Here is a 20,605-nt window from a genome sequence, read left to right as displayed (position 1 = left end):
TTGCCTGGTCTGGAAAAGTATCTTATTTGTGTTTTTAAAAAGACAAAGAATATATAAAGGACTCTTACAACTCATCAATAATAAAAAGACAAGTAAACCCATTAAAAAGTGGACAAACCACCTGACAGATTTTTCTCCAAAAACGAACAAATGTCCAATAAGCACATGAAAAGATGCTCAACATCCTTAGTTATTAGGGAAATTGAACTCAAAGCCACATTATTGCTAGTGGGAATGTAAATTGGTACAGCGTGGAAGTTTCTCAAAAAGTTAAACAGATAATTTCCTATGACTCAGCAGTTCCACTCCTGGGTATCTACTCAACTAAACTAAAACTGATAGTCACACAAAGACTTGTTCACAAATATTCACAGCAACATTGTTCAGAATATCCAAAAGAGAAACATCCAAACGACCACCAACTGATGGATGAGTGGATTAAATTAAATGCTGTGAATGGAATATTATCTGGCAATATAAAAGGACTTAAGTATTGATAAATGCCACAACATGGACGAATTTCAAAAACACGACACTAACAGAAAAAGCCAGACACACAATATGTTTCTACTTACATGAAAAGTCCAGAACAGTCAAATCTGTACTGACAAAATAGATGAGTGGCTGCCTAGGGTTGGGAAGCAGGGAAGGGGAACGAGAAGTAACTGCCAACAAAGTTTCCTTTTGGCTCCCCATACGTTCTAAACATGGAAATATTCTAAAATTAGATTGTGGTGATGGCTGTACTTTAAGTATACTAAATATCCTTGAATTGTATACTTAAAACTCATGAATTTTATGGTATGCAAATTTTATCTCAATAAAGGGCTTTTTTTTTTTAAGTCAAGATACATTTTCAAGAATGGCTGGTGTAAGCATTTCTTTTGCTATTCCACCTCAAAAAACAACGCTCACACCAAGCCAATGAGTGACCAGGATCATTCAGTCCCCACGGCTTGTATTGGATTTGGAACATATTGTGTGAGCCTCAACAGCACGTTTAGATTTTTAAGCTAAAAAGTGTCTTTAATTGCTTCGAAAAGGAGTAAGACGGCACGGGCGTCTTTTAACGTAGTGCCCCACGGTTCTGCACAAAATGCTCCCACCTGCAGAGATTCAGTCTCTGCTGTCCACTCCCACCCACCATCTCCACTGAAACATTCTGCAGACTCACCAGGAAAGAACAAGCGACAAGTTCTGGGCGTAGCAGCGCGCCCCGCCACCCGGGAGTGGAAATGAGGGGTGCAGTTTCCACTAACGCCTCCCAACGCCCAGGTCCCCTCCACTGCCCGCCCTGCAGCCCAAGGCGTGTAACCAAGAAGCCGTACCTCTCCCCGAGCCAGGCGCGTCCTACCTGCAGTCAGACGCCGAGCCTTCGCGCCTTCTCCCTACGTGCCCCGCCTCCTCCGAGATCCGCGGGGCGCGGGGCGGAGCCGCTCCTCCGCAGCCAATCCCCGGGCGGCTGCGGCCCGGGCCCGGCGGGAACAGCTGGGTGCTTACTGCGCGACAACGGCGGTGCTCCGGCCGACCATAGCTGCACGGGATACGGCGCGAGCGCCAGCTTTTAGTAGGCGCTCCCCCAAACACACACACACACACTGCCCCAAAATATGCTTGCAGAGTGAGTGGAGAGAGTGACCGGGGCGTGCGCCTGGCTCCTTTTGGAGCGGAGGAGCTTCCTTCCTGGCTCAGGAGGTGCACGTGGCGCACTCGGGCTGCGTTTGAAGGCAGCGCCCGGCCGAGAACCGCTCCAGAAAGATGGGGAGCTGCTTGTGCAAAAAGTGGGGGGCTCTTAGCACGCGGGCGCAACTAGTTAGTACGAAGAGCTGCTGCTCCTTTCCCCCGAACATGCACCCCAGGACTCTCCAATGCAGAGGCGTTGACCCTGGCGCCCCCGGATCTGGGCGGGAGGTAGCGGGCGGGGAGGCGCCAGCCTGGGAGGGGAGGCGCTCGCAGAGGGGGTGGGCCGCTGGCGGCCCACCGTCCGTCGCAGCGCTAGGGACACTCCCGCCGCCTCCGCTCCGTCCCCTCTGGTCCCCGGGAGTGTGGGCAGGTCTGTCCCAGGGCTTCCGTGGGCCCGGCCTCTCCCACTTCGGGAGGAAAAAGCAGGGGAAGCCCCCGGCGCCCGCCGCCTCCGGAGAGCCGCGGAGCCCCCGGCGGTGCAGGCGCTGAAGACGAGCCCGGGCGGGGCCCCAGTTCGTCGTGCCTGTCGCCGTCCGTGTCCGGAGCGGCGGCCCGCGCCCGCCCGCTCGGCGCCCCGAGCCCCCCACCCAGGGCCGTAGGGGCCCCACCCTGTGGGGCGTGGGCGACGGCCGGCCCAGGACCCGCGGAGCAGCCGTCGCGGGGCCTCGCCGCGGCCTCCAGCGCCCCAGCCCCGGGGAATGCAGTGGCCCCCGGCCCCTGGCGCCTCTCCGTGTCTAGGCTGGGCCTCCTCGCTCGCCTGCTCCGCGGCCACGACGCTCCTGAGCCGCACCGGCCGGGCCCCCCTCATGGCGGCCAAGTGGTTCAAGGAGTTCCCCCTGAACCTGAAGACCGTGTCGGAGCGGGCCAAGCCCGGCGGCGGGGGCGGCGGTAAACTGCGCAAGAACTCGGAGGCGGGCGGCGCGGGGCCTGGCTCGGGCAAGGGCCGCAAGAACTCGGCGGCCGAGCTGGGGAGCGGCCGGGCCGGTGTCGGCCCCCCCAAGGACAGCAGGTTGTCCCGGGACAGCCTGCAGGGTCTGATTCAGGCCGCCGCGGGCAAGGGCCGCAAGAACTCCCGGGCCACCGAGGACGAGCCCCACCGGGGCGCGGCCAAGAGCTCAGGCTGCAGCACCTACATCAACAGGCTCATCAAGGTGGACACGCAGGAGAAGAACGGGAAGAGCGGCTACCCCAGCAGCAGCAGCAGCGGCAGCTCCAGCAGCTCTTCCTCTGCGTCCTCTTCCCCTTCCTCCCTGGGCCCCGAACTGGACAAGGGCAGGATTAGTAAGCAGCAGGACACGGTAAGAATGCGACGTCCCTGGACCACCTTCCCCCTGCTGAGGCAGGGCAGTGGGAAGGGAGCGTCGTGAACCTGCTAAACTCCAGGGAACTTTATACCTCAGAGAAGGTGAGAGTGTATTTGCCGGCTCTAACATTTGATGACTTTTAAGTGACCATTTAAAATCATTAGATTTTCAAGATTAAACTTGAGAAATCCTCATTCTAACGATGGTGCACTTAGCAGAAAGGTACTTTCCATGAAATTTTATTATCAATTTAGATTGAGTAATTGAATGAGACACGGGGTACTTTGTTAAATTTGACCCCCTTATGGATGTGGTTTGCTTTAATTTAGAAACCCAGGGGAATTGCAAAGCTAGGCTTATGTGTAACTTTTCTCCTTCTTAAGGATAAGGAATGATACCTGTGAGTTGTATGAAAAGTCTGGGTTCCAAAGCTCCAGGGAATGGGTTGGCCACCTCCCCGCTTCTCGCTAATTTGGAAGCTCCATCATTCTTTGCAGTGCCACCCAGTAAAGGGTTTCTCAGCACTTTACCAGCACCCCAAGATTACAGCCCTTTCATTCATCCCATGAACAGTTGCTGTGCAGTAGCCATATAGGATAAGGGACACAGGGCTCTCAGGGCTGTGGAGGATACAGAATAGGACAAGGAAGTGCCCTGAAGGAAATTACAGATCAGGGGAGAAGGTGCTTCCTGCTTCTCACACACTGGAGGTGTTCTGGGTGCTGTCCAATGTGAGACAGTTAAGAGGAGTGAACAGGCCCACTCCATTCTTACAAAGATGAGTTGAGGTTTTGTTTGTTTTTAATTCCACTCTTCTGTGTGAAAAGAGAGAAGAGCTCAAACTGAGCATTCAGACTCCAGCCCAGATGATCACACCCCTGTTGTGAGAAGTTTGATTTTCCCTTGTCCGGGCTTCAAACATGCTGCCCACCTGGATGCAGTCAGGAGCCAGTAGCACATGCCCTATGTGTCTACATTGAGCACTTTGGTTCATTCCCCATTTATTCTTTACACGGATGTTTACAGCTTGCCTACCCCATGCCAGGCACTGGGTGGGGGGAAGCCCTGGAAAGATGGCCAGATTGTCTAGATATTAGTCAGTGGTCTCTCTATTTGACTAGATCGTAAGCATCTTGCAGCCAAGCACGAGTGTCATGCTTCGTGTCCCTCGCTGTACCCTGGGGTTGCAGTATACATGCACGGCAAGAAGACTGGAGTGAGGGGTGATCACAGCCCTCTGCAGTGATTGCCGCGTTATTTTCATGGTCCTCGCTTCTGGATGTCTGAGGTTACTCAGACCATCTACTCCCAGGCAGAGGACTCTCATCCAGGCTGTCCCCTCCTCCTCACTTCTCTCTGTTTATCTGGATTTTTTTGCCAGCTCCATGAACTCTTTGGAGAATGTAATCAGAGATTATAGCAAGACCTGGGGCTTCCTCCCTTCATTGTATTCACCTTTGGGGTTTTTTTTTTAATTGAAGTATAATTGATTTACTATGTTGTGTTAGTTTCTGGTGTACAGCAGTGATTCAGTTATACATACATATATTCTTTTTTCAGATTCTTTTCCATTATAGTTTATTACAAGACATCAAATATAGTTCCCTGTTCTGCACAGTAGGATCTTGTTTATCTGTTTTACATAGAGTCGTGTATATCTGCTAATCCCTAACTCCCTTCTTCCCAACCTGCTTTCCCCTTTGGTAACCTTAAGTTTGTTTTCTCTTATTTTTTTTTACCTTTGGTTTTTATTCCTTTCTTTAACCAGAATAAGTAGTTTATACTATCTCACCTGTTTATTTGTGGAGCCATACTGGTAATGGGGAAAGTGCTGTGCTTTTTAAAAATGAATATTTCTTTTTGGAAGAGGGTATAGCTCAATGGCAGAGCGCATGCTTAGCATGCACAAGGTCCCAGGTTCAATCCCCAGTACCTCCATTAAAATAAATAAGTAAATAAATAAACCTAATTACCTACCCCCCAAAAAGAAGCAAAAGAAAAATGGATGTATCTTTTTTTCCCCATAAAATCCCCATAAAATTCTTCCTCCCTGAGAAGTGCCTGTCAGGCTCCGGCTCCCTGACCTCACACATCGTCCCCCAGCCGCTGCAGAACAGAACTGTTGCACTCACACCACCTTCCCAGGCACTCTTATTTTTGGAGGGACAGATGCTTTCTGACACAAATATAGATCAAAACTCTGTCTGATCATAGGCTCTGAGAATCAGTCTGCCTATGAATTACTGAACCTAAAAGTCCCACAATACTATTTAGTTCTGACCTATTTCTAAGGCTTCTTATTATGAAGCCTGTCTCTGTAGAATTGTTACAGATTCCTTGAGGACGAGAAGCATGTCTTGGTCTTATTTTGATTCCCTCTCAGTGCCTAGCCAGTGCTGGCGGATGTTAAGTACCTCCAGGTGATGGGCTGGCTTACCATGGCTATATTGCTCAACTGATTGGCATTTTAAACAAAACAAAACCAAACAAAATCATGGGAAAGGTGGTAGACCAGTTCATTTTTTTTATGCTCTCAAGCTATAGACATCCTCCCCTCTCCCCATCCAACCCCCACCATCCACCCCTGCCACATTTTAACCAGCAAATGCTTTATTGCTTGGGGAGAGAGAGGGAGTTGAAAAGAAACTTGGGGATAAGCAGATGAGTTCAGATGGACTGTTGCCAATCAATTATACTACCAAAATCAACCAGATGTTTGTCCAACTGGGTGAATAATAACATGCTCAAATGCAAAAGCTCTTGGGAACTGGTTGGAAATTTTGACCTCTTTTCCGGTCTGTGGAGTTTTAGTAGACATTTTGATACAGCTGTCACTCTAGTATATGATAAACCTTAGCCACTCCCCTCTCTGGTTCTTTCACAGGTCATCATTTTAGAAGACTATGCTGATCCTTACGATGCTAAACGGACAAAAGGTCAAAGGGATGCAGAGAGAGTAGGCGAGAACGACGGTTACATGGAGCCCTATGATGCACAGCAGATGATAACAGGTGTGTAATCGGGAGCTGCTTTATTCAGACTGAAACCGTACACTCACTTGGAATGTAGTAGCCAGTAGTCACCGGTGTGTGTTTGGGGAAGAGGGCAAAGCGACTGTATCAGATCTTGCTGACTGGAAGAAGCAGAAACCAGACCCAAAACTAAGGTCAAAATATCAAGTTAACCTCCATTATGGTTTTTTGGCCTTCAGTTTTAGAATTTGTAGGGGTCTTTCTAAGTCCATGCAACATGACACTTGTGGTTTGTAGATCTGCTGAGAATGCGATCTTCACTTGTACAATATACACTTTTTGGCCACTTTCAAAGCTTTAACATCCATAAATGTAGTCATATATCTGTACCAAGGGACTAACACATACTTAAAGGATTTTAAGTTGTTAAAAGATGCAGACATGACGTGATGCTCTGTATTATACAAGATTGACTTCTCAACAAGCGCTACAGCATTGGAGTAAAAAATGTAATTACTAAGGAATGATTACTAATCACTGGCATGAGCCAAGCCATTCAAGGCAAACCTCCTAAGACCAAAAGTCGACTAATCCTGTAACTTTTCAGGTCAGAATAATTCCAACCTGTGAGTTGATCAATCACCCAGTCATTTTTTGTTGTCAGACTTTTCCCTTTCATTCATCATTCTCTTAAGTCTGTGTAGACAATACTTAAAAGTAACATAATTATTTAGATTTATTTGTGAACTACAGAGTGAGTTACTTATTCACTTAATTTTTCTTAAAACATTCTTTAATCCATAATGAAAAATGCAGTTTCTTAAGTGCTGACTCAAGGGAGCCTTGTTTGAATGTTGTAGGTTTCATGCCTGGGAAAGGAATAATTGGTCACACATTAAAGACTTCGTCTCTTCTGCTGAAAAACGGAGTGAAAAGCGGTCAAGCTCAGGCTCTGTAAGCACAGTCTCGGAAGAGTTGAGCAGGGGGGTAACGGCAGCAGCCTGGAAGGGTCAAGACAGGCTTCAGAATGAGACGGAGCTGCAGCAGGAAAGCGCTGCTCTGTTTCCTGCTCTCTGCTGACAGAGATAAGGCGTCGCATTTGGGGAGGGTGTACCCTGGCCAGGCTGTGACCCTGAAGGTCACCGGACTGTGACCTCTAATGAAATCCGTGAATGAAAGGAAGTGGAAATGAACTCAGTCAGAATTTTAAAAAATATATTGGAGGCTTGAAAGGAATAGGGGGAAAGATTTTCTTTTACATAAAACTGAGGGAAAAGATTTTTCTAAAAATAATAATAACACTTATTGGAAAGGCTTTGAGTCACCTCTCTTTGTCCTTTGGTTGTTATTCCTCTTTCTCTTTAAATGGAATAAGTGGTTTAACCCAGCTGGGTATTTTGTGGAGCCAAACTGATCATAGGGGAAGTGCTGTGCTCTTTGAAAATGAATCTTTTTTATTTTTCCCATAGTCCCCCCAAAACTGTAAACTAGGGGACTCCAATATGCTCCCCTTGTTACAGGATGAAAAAACAAGATCAAAGAGATTTTGACTTCCCTATGCTCGCAAGACTTGAAGAGACAGAGCAGAAATTAGAACCCAGATCGCCCCACTCCAGGTTGGGTGGTGGCTTCCTGCAGCAAGTCGCATCAGGACATGTTTGGAGTCATGTATGCAGGAGCACTTTAAACTGTGCACACAGGTCAGGCATCTTTCCTCAGACTCACAAGGAAAGTTGTATTTAAAAGTCAAAAGTTTCCAATATGAAATATATGTAAATTAGTAGTGGCAAGCATTTAATATTTGAGCATTTATTAAGTTCTAGACTGTTTTCAATAGTTCCTGTGAATAAATTTATTTAGGAATACAAAAATTAATGTATTCCATTGGGAATAAATTCAAATTTATTATTTATTAAAATAAAAAATTTAAATTACTACCCTTTATAAATTACTAGCTTTTTTCCCCTGGGTCTTCTAAAAATATTATATTGGTGAATTTTTTAAAGTTCTTCATTTAAAATATATATCACAAAGCACCTGCTCAATCAACGTAGAGGATATACATCTTCTATGCACAGGTTATGCAGCTGGACAGAATAACAGGAAGTGAGTTTGTCAGAAGCTGGAAATAAAAGATTCGCTGCTAGGTTGTTTGGGGGGGGGTTGTTTTCTTCTTCTTAGAGCTTTTCCTTGTTCAGTTTGCTCCTTGTGCATTTGGTTGTCAAGTCCAAGTTCAGAAATGTCTCATTTTTTTTGAAAAATGTTAGGGATTTTTGTTTGTTTCAGCATTTCTGCAGGAGATGGAGAGGGAACTGGTGAATATGATTTAACTGTGCAGCACCCAAACTCTGTACTGCCTTCTTCATACCTGTAAAGTGGGACTAACATGCCTGATTGCAACAATATCTTAGGTGTATAAAACACTATCCCCGGCATTATTTTGTGACACCCAACAAACATTTCTTAGCCATTTCTCTGCCATGTGCTAGGCCCTGTGCTGGGCTCTGGGCCTACAGGGAACAAGACACACAAGACCCATGTCCTTGGGGACCTCACAACCCAAGGGACAAACAGATCTAATACCAACAGAGCAGAAAATATGTGACTGGAAAGTGTGCTGAGTGCCATAAAGTAGAGAATGAGAATCACCATCCGCCTCAGGGAACAGAGGAAGGAACAGAAATTGAGACATTTTTTACTTTCCTATGGCCAAATAACTGTGGTGCCCAGGCTCCCTGGATTCCCCCGTGCCCAAAACTTTGCTCTGAACTTTTAAAAGCTAAGGATTTATAAATTTATGAATAAATTCTCACTTAGATTTATTCACAGGATTGTTCATAAAAAGATATGACTATGAATACAAGGCAATATTAGTTTAAACCTCTCTGTTGTCCTGCTTAATTAGCAGGAACGTTTTACCGAAGTAATTAGCAGAAACAGTCTACTTAATTTAGCATGATGAGTTTTAGCCACCAAATCAAAACTTTAGCATTGGGAGGGGCTTTAGAAGTTCCCTAAGACAGCCAGCATTCGGCATGAAAACTCCTTGTGCAGCTGGTGTCAAGCAAGTTTGAGTGTTTACTAGGTGCCAAGTTGCCAGATCACCTCACCGAATCCTAATTTTAAATCAAAAGCTTGAGCATCGATAAAAGATGTGAGTAAAAAAGTTACCTAACAACCCTATTTCTGATTCTAAGAGGAAGATAGAGCTTTACAAGGCCGTAAGTTTGATGATTTGAAAACATGAAATGGATTAAGGGGAAAAGTACATTATAAAAATTGTAATTTCTACATGAGATAGAAATTTGAGACATAAAGTAGGATATGATAGAGAAGGCATGGGCTCAGTCTATTCACCTGTGAAAATGGGCTAACATGTCTTTCGCTGCATTGGGATGAGGCTTCACTGAGACGCAGGGCTAACACACCTAGTACACGCAGATGCAGAAATAGCTCTGTTGTTTAGACACCCTGGAGAGAGAATTCCATCTTCAAAGAGAATTCTGGATAAGCAGAGGGGACTATTAATTGCTAACTGCAATTAATTTGGTAAAAGAAAATCTTAGTCTCCTGCTCATGGTTTTAAACATAAATGGCATAATTGTGTCCAGCTAGAGTTGCGACTTGGGAAGGGAAAATTTTCGGCCCATGTTATGTTTCACGGCAACCAGGGGCACATCTGAACTGGTGCAGGTCAGCCCTGGGTTCAGCCCTTGGTGCAGATGGGTGTTTATCTGCAGCCCGTTGGCTGCATTCTGTTGTCTGCGGTGGTAAATGGCCTCTATCGGCAGAGCCAGGGCGTAGCTTCCTCTGGCCATTTCCTCCTTCTCAGGCTCGTTTCCTCTCGGAGCCAGCTCTGCACGTCAAGGGCTATTCTCCCTGCAGGAAGGGTCGGCTTGCAGCCCCACGATTGTTTCTGTTTCTATGGCGCCTCAGGTTGGGGGCAGCCAGGTGCTGGAATGGACTGAAGGTTACTCCCCTTGAAGGGGTGGACAGGCCCTGCACTCAAGCCCTTTTTTTCCCCTAATTAAACGTTGTTTAAAAAGGCGATGATACTTTGCAGATTTCGCCCAATCCCAGGACCATCCTGGGAAGGAATGTTCTCAACTGTGTGCTTTCCAGTGTTTTTCCCAGAGCTCTAAGTGTGCACAGATTCATCTAAAATGGAAGGTGTACAAGGACCTCATCTCAAAGTAAAAACTCAACTACAGGTGTAGTAAGTACTCAAGACTCTAATCACTGTGCGTTGTTTTAACACAAATGCAGTGAAATTTCCTGTGAGCAGGACTCTTATCTTAAAAGTTGGAACCAGTTCTTTTTCTGTTTAGTCCAACTGGGACAGAATTGAGGCGAAGACCTTGGGAAAGGTTTCCCCAGCCTGTGCCAGTCTAAACTGAGGGTAAACTTAGGTTTTGATCAGAAACTTTAAAATTCTAAATTTGTCCTTTGAATTCCTTTGTATTTTATCTTTCCTTTTTCTTGGTTGTGTAGAAAAGTTCTTTTTTAAAAAAAATTCCAGCCTTATCTTAATTGAACCAAGAGCAGAGTGTGTTTTTGTTTCTTGTTTTCCATAACTCCATCTAGAATAAGCAATGAAGAAAAAAAGCTGCCGGTTGAAAGTCAAGAGGCTTGGACCGGAGCTGCAGGAGACCTCAAACAACCCCAGGCACCTTCCTCCTGGGGCTGGGGAATGACCCTTCCAGCTCTCACATTCTGATGCGCAGGTTTTGGATACCAGGAGAACCCTTCTCCTTGGGCTGGGGCTGGGGCTAGCAGTGGCAGGGTTAGCTCTGGAGAGCAGGAGGAACCAAGATGCGGACCATGGGGGTCCGGGAGGTGTGGAAGTGCTTCTCAGGTTTGGCATCTTAGTAGAATCACCTGGGCACGGGGTGCTTTTACAACTCTGACTCCCAGGCTGTACCGCACATCAATTAAATCAGGACCACTGGTGATGCAACCCAGACAGCAGTCCCCAGGTGATACCATGGGGCTAGAACTGCAGTTTCATAGGACTGGAGCCAGCCGCAGGCAGGGGCCTCTATCCAACAGAGTTAATAACCTCACCCCATAAATAAATTTTGCCCTTTTGAATTTAGTGTCCTGATCTTAATAACTTTTCCCTAGGATGTTTCATTTGTTGTCCTTTTCTTGTTATAAGAGTCTTATTGAGTCAGTGACAATTCTCTATAGAGTGTCACCATGCCCATTGTAAGTTACCTGTGGAAAATCTCGCTCTCCTTTGTTTCTACAGCACTGTAAGTCTTCTGATCCTCTTTCTCCTTACCTGAGCGCTCCTTCTCAGTCTTTTTTGGTGGCACCTCATCTTCTGTCCACCCTTAAGTGAAGAAGTCCCAGATTTTGCCTTTGATCCTCTTTCCTTGTCAGTCAGCCTCCTTCTCGCTGGTGACTGCTTTCATCCTCACAGCGCTGACAGTGATCCATTTGTGAGAAACTCCTTGATGTATGTGTACCACTGACCACCTTCTCTCTGCTGAGCTCCAGATCCATATTGTCACCTGCCTGGAGGAGTTCTACAGCTCCTTCCCCTCCCTGTCTCTTCCCATCTGTCCATCCATCCAACCATTATTTAGCACAACTGTGTGTCTCACAAAGACAAACAAGACATAGTGGTCCCTGCGCTGGTGGTCTCCACCAAACTGGAAATACACCTCAACAAATAAATCCATACAGTGAGAGAAGTGCAAGTGAGAGTGGGTTGGCAAAGTGGTGGCACCTAGGGAAGTGGGGCATTGGAGGAGAAGGTGGACAGGAGAGAGGGGGCGATGCTAAGTTAGACTAAAAAGGACTGGAAGGTCACCGGGACACTGATGCGCACAAGACAGTGAAGTGCACAGGGAACTAAAGAAGTTCCGTTTGGCTGGAACAAAGAATTGAATTTCAGGGGAGATAGGAATTGGGTGGTGTTGAGAGAGGAAACTGGAGAGGGAGGCAGTGATGTGGTCACAGAAGGCATCCCATGCCATGGTGAGCACCTTGTACTTTGTAAGTGGACAGTTGAGAGCTTATGGGGTGTTAAGTGATGAGATGAGATGTCTGCATTTAGAAAGGTCCTCCTTCGCTGTGACCAGGTGGACAGATTGAAGGCCTCCTCGTGGGCATTTACTGGAACCATAACATGGTGCTTCTGTTGGCCTCTGTCACCAGCTCTGGTTGTCCAGACTCTAGTCTCTAACTCTATGTGCCAAAGCCTCCAGACCCGAAGAGGGTCAGTCCCTAGACTCTGCTGCTTCGGTCCCAGTTTCCAGTGTGGCTGGCTGGCTGGATAGCTGGTGGCTGGTTGATTTGCGTCAGGTTTTTTGCATCCATTTCTATGCCTCAGTTCATGCCATACGTTTATTCTATCCTGTATACTGTGTTGAAGTTATCGTCCAACAAAACACAAATATAATTATTACCTGTTAAAAAATGCATAGTGGTTCTCCATTGCTTACAAAACAATCTAAACTTTTTTTTATTGAAGTACAGTCAGTTTACAATGTTGTGTTCTGGTGTAAAGCACAGTAGTTCAGTTACATACACATATATTCCTTTTTATATTCTTTTTCATTATAGGCTCATACAAGGTATTGAATATAGTTCCCTGTGCTATACAGTAGGACCTTATTGTTTATCTATTCTGTACATAGTAGTTAGTATCTGCAAATCCCAAGTCTGTTTCTGTTTTGGAAATAAGTTCATTTGTGTCATTTTTTTTTTTTTGATTCCACATAAGTGATATCGTATGGTATTTTTCTTTCTCTTTGTTGCACACTTCACTTAGAATGACAGTCTCCAGGCCCATCTATGTTGTGGCAAATGGCATTATTTTATTCTTTTTATGGCCGAGTAATATTCCATTGTGTTTGTGTGTGTGTGTGTGTGTGCGCGCGCGCACGCACCCCACAACTTCTTTCTCCAGTCATCTGCTATTGGTGTTCAATTTTGTTTTAATGGAGGCACTGGGGATTGAACCCAGGACCTCATGCATGCTAAGCATACGCTCTGCCACTGAGCTCTACCCCAGAACAATCTAAACTTTTTATCCTTGCTTTCCAAACTTGGGCACTTTGATGTCTGTCCTGCCTACTTTTGCAGCTTCTTCTCCCACTACCTATCTCCCCTCCTGGCCTTCTGGCCTTTGGACTTCTCTCTCAGCTCCCTCTGCTGGGAACAAGCCCTTTCTGGTTCCCACTTTCATATCTTCACTCATGCAGCTTCCTCCACTGGAAATGACCTTGTCTGTCAAAGTCAATGCATCTTCCATTTCTCTTCCACTTGGAGTCAGTCCAAGTTTAGTGGTTAAGCGCATGGCTTCGAGAACCCGACTTCCTGCTTTTGAATCCAGGGTTTGCACTTACTGGTTTGGGCAATTTCCTTAAGCTTTTTGTGCTTCAGTTTTCTCTTCTGTAATATGGGGAAATAATAGTACCCATCTCATAGGATGGTTGTGAAATACCAATGCGCTTTTAAAAATGCTTAATGTATAGTACTCAATTGCTAAATATTACCTCTTGAGATATTATTTTCGTTATTTTCCCAATAACTTCTGCTTTACTTCTATTTATTCTTCAGTTGTTAGCCTGTTAGTATTGGGAATGTGCCTCCGTGTTGAAGGCACCTGTAAGTCAAGAACTCTGTCTAATGCACATAAATATCTTCCCTCAGTGTATGTGGCCCAGTGCTTGAATACAGTAAACACTCAGTCCAATTTTATTAAAATACTTGGCTCTCAACTTCCCAACAAGATGTAGGAACTCTGAAGGTGAGCCAGTCTCAGAGCTGCGCAGTAGGCTGCCCGAGGCCTCTTCGCACAAACAGCACGTGGCCCCGGAGCCACAGCTGTCTTGGGATGTGACCCCTAGTCGTTGGACTCGATCCCACTGTCTGGTCCCTTGCTGCAGCCGCCGAGTCAGCAGCCCAGTGGGGAACCATCCAGGCGTTCTCTACCACACGGACCAGACGAGGGGGGTGAAGCGGTAACGCGGCTCATCACCGGGCTTGCGTGGCACCTTTTCTTTCAAGGTGTTGGGTATGGCGTGTGTGTTTCAGAAATCAGACGACGAGGTTCCAAAGATCCCCTGAAGGCTCTTCAGCTGCTCGACAGCCCCTGTGAGCCCGGGGAGAACGGCCTGAAACCCGAGACGCTGGCCAAGAGACGGAGCTCCAAGGACCTCCTGGGGAAGCCTCCGCAGCTGTACGACACGCCCTACGAGCCGGCGGCGGCGGACGGGGGCCCGCGGGCCGAGGGGCCGGAGCGGAAGGCGCGGCCCCCGGACGGCCACAGCCGGCTGCCCGAGGACGACGAGAGGCCGGCGGCCGAGTACGAGCAGCCCTGGGAGTGGAAGAAGGAGCAGATCGTGCGGGCGCTGTCAGGTGAGGGCCGGGCCGCGGGCCGCTGCCGGCTTTCTGCTCCCCTGCTGGAGCTCCGCCCACGCGGGCTTTCCTGCAGCTTCCTCAGCTGCAAGTTTCTTTTCCAGGAACTGGGTATGGGGAAATGAAATTTGGCTATGGTTGGAAGCCCAGTACTGAAGCAGACCCCTTTATGTTGCATGTGTCTTGTATCCTTCCGAGCATCTTTATTTTCCTGTATCTTCGCCATGTGAGACTGTTGTGGAAATGCCTTGAGTAGCTATTGAAAAAACTTACCTAATCACCACCGAAGCTATCAAATTGGGAGCAGCTTTTTCTAACTCTCTTTCGGTGCTGCTGCTCAAACCTGTTAAAATCCCTGTATAAAATGGCAACAGTGAGTCAAATGGATTACAGGTAGAGGTGGTTGAAAAACTGGAGGAAGCTAGCGTTTTCTTTTCTGTCGAAAATCCTCCTAAAGAAATCCATTCTTCAACTGTGAATTTTTTTTAATAACTTAAGAGGAAGTTGATAAGTAGGTTGTCGATAGATATTAAAGGCAGTTCTCCCTCCTGCTTCTCCCAGGACATAGGTTTTCTGCTTGGCTCACCACCTAAATTTCTTTTGCCTTTGATTTAAAAAGTTAGGGATGTCTTTTCACTCGTTAACAGTAAAGCCATATTTCTGATTAAAGGTATAGTCAATATAAAGAGTGAACAGAGAGGGTAATATATTTGATAGCAAACATTCGAGTCCATTTTTGTTTTATTTTAAGCTTGCTTTCCACGAATCTCTGTTGAGCACCTGCTCTTGTGCTGGTGTTGCTCATTTTATCGCTGTCTCCTGTCCGGCATACATGTGAGACGTCATAGCGTTTATAAGGCATTTCTAGTAGTTTCTTTCTGTTTCTGAGTTGATTTTTCTTTTAATTATTTCATAGTGGAAAGTGTTCATTTGGCTTCCTAGAATGATATACACTCTTGCAAGGAATCATTACCTGTAACATGTTTAATCTTTAAATATACTAATACGAATTTTTTTTAAATACATACTGAAATATATTAAAGTGGTTTCCCCTCCTAGTCTAAAACTATTCGACACAAATGCATATCATGCAGAAAAAGTGGCGCCATGTGGATGCCAGCAGTATGCTCAGAGGTCAGAGACAGCAGGAACTCAGCCATCCCAGGGCCTCTGGCAGTACATTTTAGCTCAGATGAAAGAGGGGGAAAGCTTCTACCCTAAGATGAGGCAGACAGGGTTTTTCCTTTGACGTTTACCTGGGTCATCTCTGTGGCCTCTGATGTTAAATGGAGGCTTCCTTCCAGTTCAGTTTGAAGGCTCTGAGCGACCTTCCATCAAGGAGGAGACAGTGAGGCAGCACCATCGACAGAAGAGCTGGACCCAGAAGATCTTGAAGCCAGCCCTCTCTGACCACAGCGAAGGGGAAAGAGTGGACCCAGCCCTGCCACTGGAGAAGCAGCCGTGAGTCTCCTCCACGGACACCTGTAGCACACAATGGCTGGGAGCTTGTTGAGAGCCTTGGTGGGGGCACACGTGATTTCACATCATTCTTTTGGGGCATAAATACTTGTCTGGGTGGGGCTTATTAGTGAAAACCCATTGTCAAAGCCCAGTGCGTTTGTGCAGAGTGGAAAGTGCACTGCATCCCAAGAACCTGATTTTAAATTCCATTCCCCTGCCATAGAGTGAAAACTTTTAAAATGACACTAGCCCCATTAACTCCCTCTTGGATGATTGATAGGTTCAGTGATCCAGGATTACCCGCAGCTCATTTTGTCTGTTCTGAATGGGAAGCAGGATCTAGTCTAGGCACCAGAAGTTCATTTCAAATAATGCTTCATGGAATGAGGCCCCTGTCTGGATTGGGATCTTGATGCTCGTGGTATCTCCCCCCGCCCCATTTTTCAGTTGGTATCATGGTGCCATCACCCGTGCTGAGGCTGAAAGTCGACTACAACCCTGCAAAGAAGCTGGGTACCTGGTTCGAAACAGCGAGTCAGGGACCAGTAGGTACTCCATTGCACTGAAGTGAGTATTGAAGCCCAGGAGCTCTCCCTGTGTGGATGCAGCCTTTCCTCTCGTGGGTAGATGACTAGGCAAAATGGATAGACTTGGAAGGTGGTTCACAGGGGTGTGTATTGCCAGAAAAAGAAGATGCATTTGCTTGGACAGCGGAATATGACATGCTCTGATTAGGATGCAAAATTGGTATTGGGTAAATGGCCCCAAATCTCTTACAATGGAGAGAATCCTATTTCACTCACATTGTACGTTACTCAGTTCCTGCCTTACATTACCTAATCTAAAGTAGCTCTCAGCAGAGAAATAGATCCTGATGAAAAGAATAATTTCTAACAGGATAATTCAGTCATTCCTTTATCCCCTAGTGTTTGGGACTTTAATAAATCAGATCCCTTGATTGTCAAAATGCCAACTGCGATTTTGGTACCAGTTTCTCCTGGCAAAGAAGGACGTGCTGCCTTGCAGTGACTCCCCTGTCTGGCTGTACACAGAACATTCACTTCGGCCTGGTAGGCCCGGGGGAGCTGGTGTCATGGAAATTCTCGTTGCTCTGCGAGTTCAGCGGTGCTAAATTGGAGGATCATTGTCAAGAGCCCTAACAGCATTTCCTTCCTGAGGAAGCGGAGCCCCTGCAGCTGAAACAATCAGACTGGAGGGGAAAAGAGGTTTCGGGGGGGGGGGGGGAGCAACATGGCTCAGAAAACGGGATAGGCCACCAGATACACAATACCAGGAATAGCTTTGCTGTGTTCCTGAAACTGGTGCTCGTGGGTTAGATCTGTGAGCCTTTGGTGCCAGCTGTCATTACACACCACCAGGAACAGTCTTTCCAGATTGGGGGTGGGGGGAGGAAACCGTTTTATTATTATTCTTCTTCTTAATGTGTTCTTTGGAGGAAAGGAGGAGGAAGCCTTACACATGTCCTTTTAGCCATGGCAAAGAGGGCGAGTTTAAACCTCCCCCTAGTGCCCTCACACTTGGATTTAAGCACTCGTTTGGCAATTTGAGGCGCAGGAGGGCCTGGGCTTTTATTTTTCTTTTCAGCCCAGTGCCTGATGGCTTGTATGTACTAAGGATAAACAACCCAAGGATGTCACACGTTTAGCGGAGGCCTGCAGAGCTTCTGAGAGCTCGGCTGGAGTGCTGAATGCACTTCTGTTTGTATATGACGACTCCAGGAATGGAGGGGACCCGTTCGCCTGTGAGTCTGGCTGGGATTCTTTCCAGTGGGGAGTGATCCCTCTGCTCACTCATTCATGTCTTGTCCTCAATTTTGGTTTTCTTCCAGGACTAGTCAGGGATGTGTCCACATCATAGTGGCTCAGACCAAAGACAACAAGTACACCCTGAATCAGACGAGCGCCGTCTTTGACAGCATCCCCGAAGTGGTACACTATTATTCCAATGAGAAGTTGCCTTTCAAAGGGGCAGAACACATGACCTTGCTCTACCCTGTGCACAGCAAGCTGCACTAAGGTGCAGTCATCAAAAGTCCGGTGGGGCTTCTCACACCGAGGGAGAGCATCAGCAGGCACCCAGCTGGCATCTCAGGGGACAAGGCTGGACTGCGTCATAGTATCTGGGAGGAAGTGAGAGTCTTCACTTAGAAGTCATAAAGTCTTTGGCCTTGAATCCATTCCACGACAAGTGGTTACTGACCTGTCCCTTTTCCCCTTGCTAAGTGGTTCTACAAGAAACCATAATTTGCCAGTTGCCTCCACTTTCTGGAGTAAGGTGTTCTATTTGGGGTGTGACCCTCAGGAAAGGTAAGTCAGGAGTCCAAGAATATTAAGGTTCTCCAAAAATGTGCTAGTTGTTCCCTGGAATACCTGATCTCCCAACAAACCAACTAAAATGCACTTGGACTTTATGTAAGGCAACAAAAAATGATGGTAATGTAATATAGGACCCTTTATTGGGGAGAAGAATGAACGGTGGAAAACTAAGTAAATGAATAGTGGGCACTCTGGAGAAAGCGGTCTTTCTCTCGAGTGTCCTAGTTCAGCTCTGGAGTCCATGAAAATTCACAACTTTAGGGTTTGGCAAAAGGATTATTTTGTTGATCAGCCTTCTAAGAAAGTTTGTGTTTTCTCAATCTCTGTGGACTTTCTCATCATTTTGAAGCAAATCAGTAATGCAAGCGTAAATAGGAAGGAAGATGCCCCTGATTTAAGAATCACCAATAAAATTAAACATTGGCATCATTACTGTAATTCTGAATTACAGAATAAAGGATGCAACAAAGATTTCATTTCTGATTTTTTTAAAAATCTGAAAATTTACAAAGCTCAACAACTGTTTTATTGGATCATTATACAGAACTTCTGATATCTTTTGATTCGTCTTTGTGCATTTTAGTTGTTATGAAACCATTTAAATGTTTTGCCCCTAAAATTAGATTTGCTTTGTATTTTTAGAGTAATTTAAAATATATATATATATATGTATGTAACTCTAAAATGATTGTCTGAACTGGGTTTCTAAAACCTGCAAACTTGCTGTACAGAGCAGACTGGTTCACACTATATAAAAATATTTTAAAAGACAGGTTTTCTCTAACTAGTACTGCTTACGGATATTAAAATAATATTCAGAGTATTGTTATCTTTATGATTTATCGTGAACTTATATAGCCAATGTACTTACTGTGAAAGAAACCACATGGGAATGGCATACTGTGAGAAGAGGAGACAGTGAGGGACTCTGTAATTACAGCTGAGCAGATGTTGCTGTGTTCTGGGTTTTGTAATTTGGTTCTTAAAACTGGTCCAGATGCAAGTGTGCTGATTGCCATCAGCGAAAAGTTAACTTTTGTAGCTTCTATTAAATACACACTAAAAAATGTTGATTGGGTTAATTTTTAGGAAAACATATCCTTCTAGTTATCATTTCACTATTATGATTTAGAGATTAGTAAATATTCACTTCTTTATTCTGTTAAGATTGTAGCCAAAAGGTTGTGCGATCTTTGATTTTAAAAATTCAGATAGGAGCTTTTTCTCACTGGATCTCAATGATTTTTATCAATAAAGAATATTTTTTTTAAGTACTGATAGAATTTTTTAATGCATTGGTTTATGTCCTCTATCTTTAGTACGAGATTTTTTTTTATTTTAGCATCCATAGGCCCAATTCCATTTGACGAATATTTATTATCTTCTATATACAGATAATTCATTGTGTTAAACTTATTTTTAGTTCAACATTCTAGAAATGAAACCTTATTTTTTAGTTAAACTTAATCTACAAAGGAAATAGAGCAGTTATCCTAATTTTAATAAATGCTGAAAGCTTCGTAAAAATTTTTCTCTGTGCACTAAATGATGTTTGGCCCATGCCCAGCAACTGGGATGAGTGTATAATGAAACAACACTTTGAAAGCAGACGTGATACATTAAGTATTTATTGAGCTTCTTTTCTGTGCTCAGTATTGTGCTTTCTCTATACTGTTTTTCTGTGACAGTCATGCTATTTTCTTTATGTAATTAAAAGTGGAGATGGGAAGTTTATATATAGTCCAGTTCCTTCACAATTGTGCGGAAGGTTGTAAGAAGAAATACAGTCAATGAGAAGGGGGAGGTAAGCTACTATTTTCTTCCTAAGGTTGTGACACAAGCTGACAAAGGCCAAGGAATTCACAGCTGGGTGGTGGCACAAAGTACCATATGTTCTGAAAACAATTAGGCCCAGCAGGGTGTCCCTAATGGCTTCCTTGTTAAGCCTCCAGGGCCAGCTGATCTGAAGCCCTGTGACATGTCTCCTCTCTGAGCTCTGAACGCTGGGGCTTTTTGTCAGTTTGTCTTGATACAAGTATTTTCCTGTGGCCTTCATTCTTTTGAGTTCATTCTGTGTCTCAGTATGGTTTTTGATCCTTTCTGGAGAGAATAATGTCTTCTCACAAATTTGTACTCGTTTGCCTTGAATCTTAGCATCCATAGAGTTTCCTGCATCTGTTCTTTCCCCTTTTTAAAAAAGACACCATGCTCTACTCCGGGTTACAAGGTGTTCATTTAGTTGGTTCATTTCAGACCAATAAGAACAGAGGGGGAAAGAACATTTCTCTTTACTTTGCTACCGTTGCTGTTTCTATTAGGCTGGATTTCAACCATTGGAGTTTGTGTATTTAAATAAGTAGGAATGAAATAATGGAGAAACATTAATATATGTACAAAAAGGTAAATATTAATATGCCTACTCTGTTGGGGACAGAAGTGGTTTTTAGTTATCCAAAGTACTTTCTTAAGAAACATG

The 20,605-nt window shown here is 45.3% G+C and overlaps 2 protein-coding genes across 3 annotated transcripts in view; one reads left to right on the top strand and one right to left on the bottom strand.

The window, feature by feature from the left end:
• Positions 1–2,939, bottom strand: part of TDRD10 (tudor domain containing 10) — a 43,103-nt gene extending 40,164 nt beyond the window's left edge. Inside the window, exons 1-2 of the mRNA XM_045515973.2 lie at positions 2,817–2,939; positions 1,355–1,534 (exon numbers count right to left, since the gene is read on the bottom strand). Of these exons, the coding sequence (XP_045371929.2) occupies positions 1,355–1,534; positions 2,817–2,830 (194 nt within the window). The 5' untranslated portion in view covers positions 2,831–2,939. The remainder of the gene's footprint in view (positions 1–1,354; positions 1,535–2,816) is intronic.
• SHE (Src homology 2 domain containing E) lies at positions 1,687–19,400 on the top strand. Of its 2 annotated transcripts, none has more exons than XM_074349489.1 (6): positions 1,687–2,981; positions 5,872–5,998; positions 14,009–14,332; positions 15,637–15,793; positions 16,241–16,360; positions 17,643–19,400. In XM_074349489.1, exons 1-6 carry the CDS (start codon positions 2,382–2,384, stop codon positions 17,827–17,829), a joined length of 1,515 nt encoding a protein of 504 aa, XP_074205590.1. In that variant the 5' UTR covers positions 1,687–2,381; the 3' UTR covers positions 17,830–19,400. The 2 variants fall into 2 exon arrangements, with proteins under 2 accessions (XP_074205590.1, XP_074205589.1); XM_074349488.1 differs by having other exon boundaries at positions 15,625–15,793.
• The last annotated feature ends 1,205 nt before the right edge of the window (positions 19,401–20,605 follow it).

The sequence above is a fragment of the Camelus bactrianus genome, chromosome 21, assembly GCF_048773025.1.
Source record: "Camelus bactrianus isolate YW-2024 breed Bactrian camel chromosome 21, ASM4877302v1, whole genome shotgun sequence".
In the NCBI taxonomy this organism is placed as follows: Eukaryota; Metazoa; Chordata; class Mammalia; order Artiodactyla; family Camelidae; genus Camelus; species Camelus bactrianus.
Note: the sequence above shows the minus strand (reverse complement) of the source record. Positions and strands in the feature narration are given on the sequence as shown.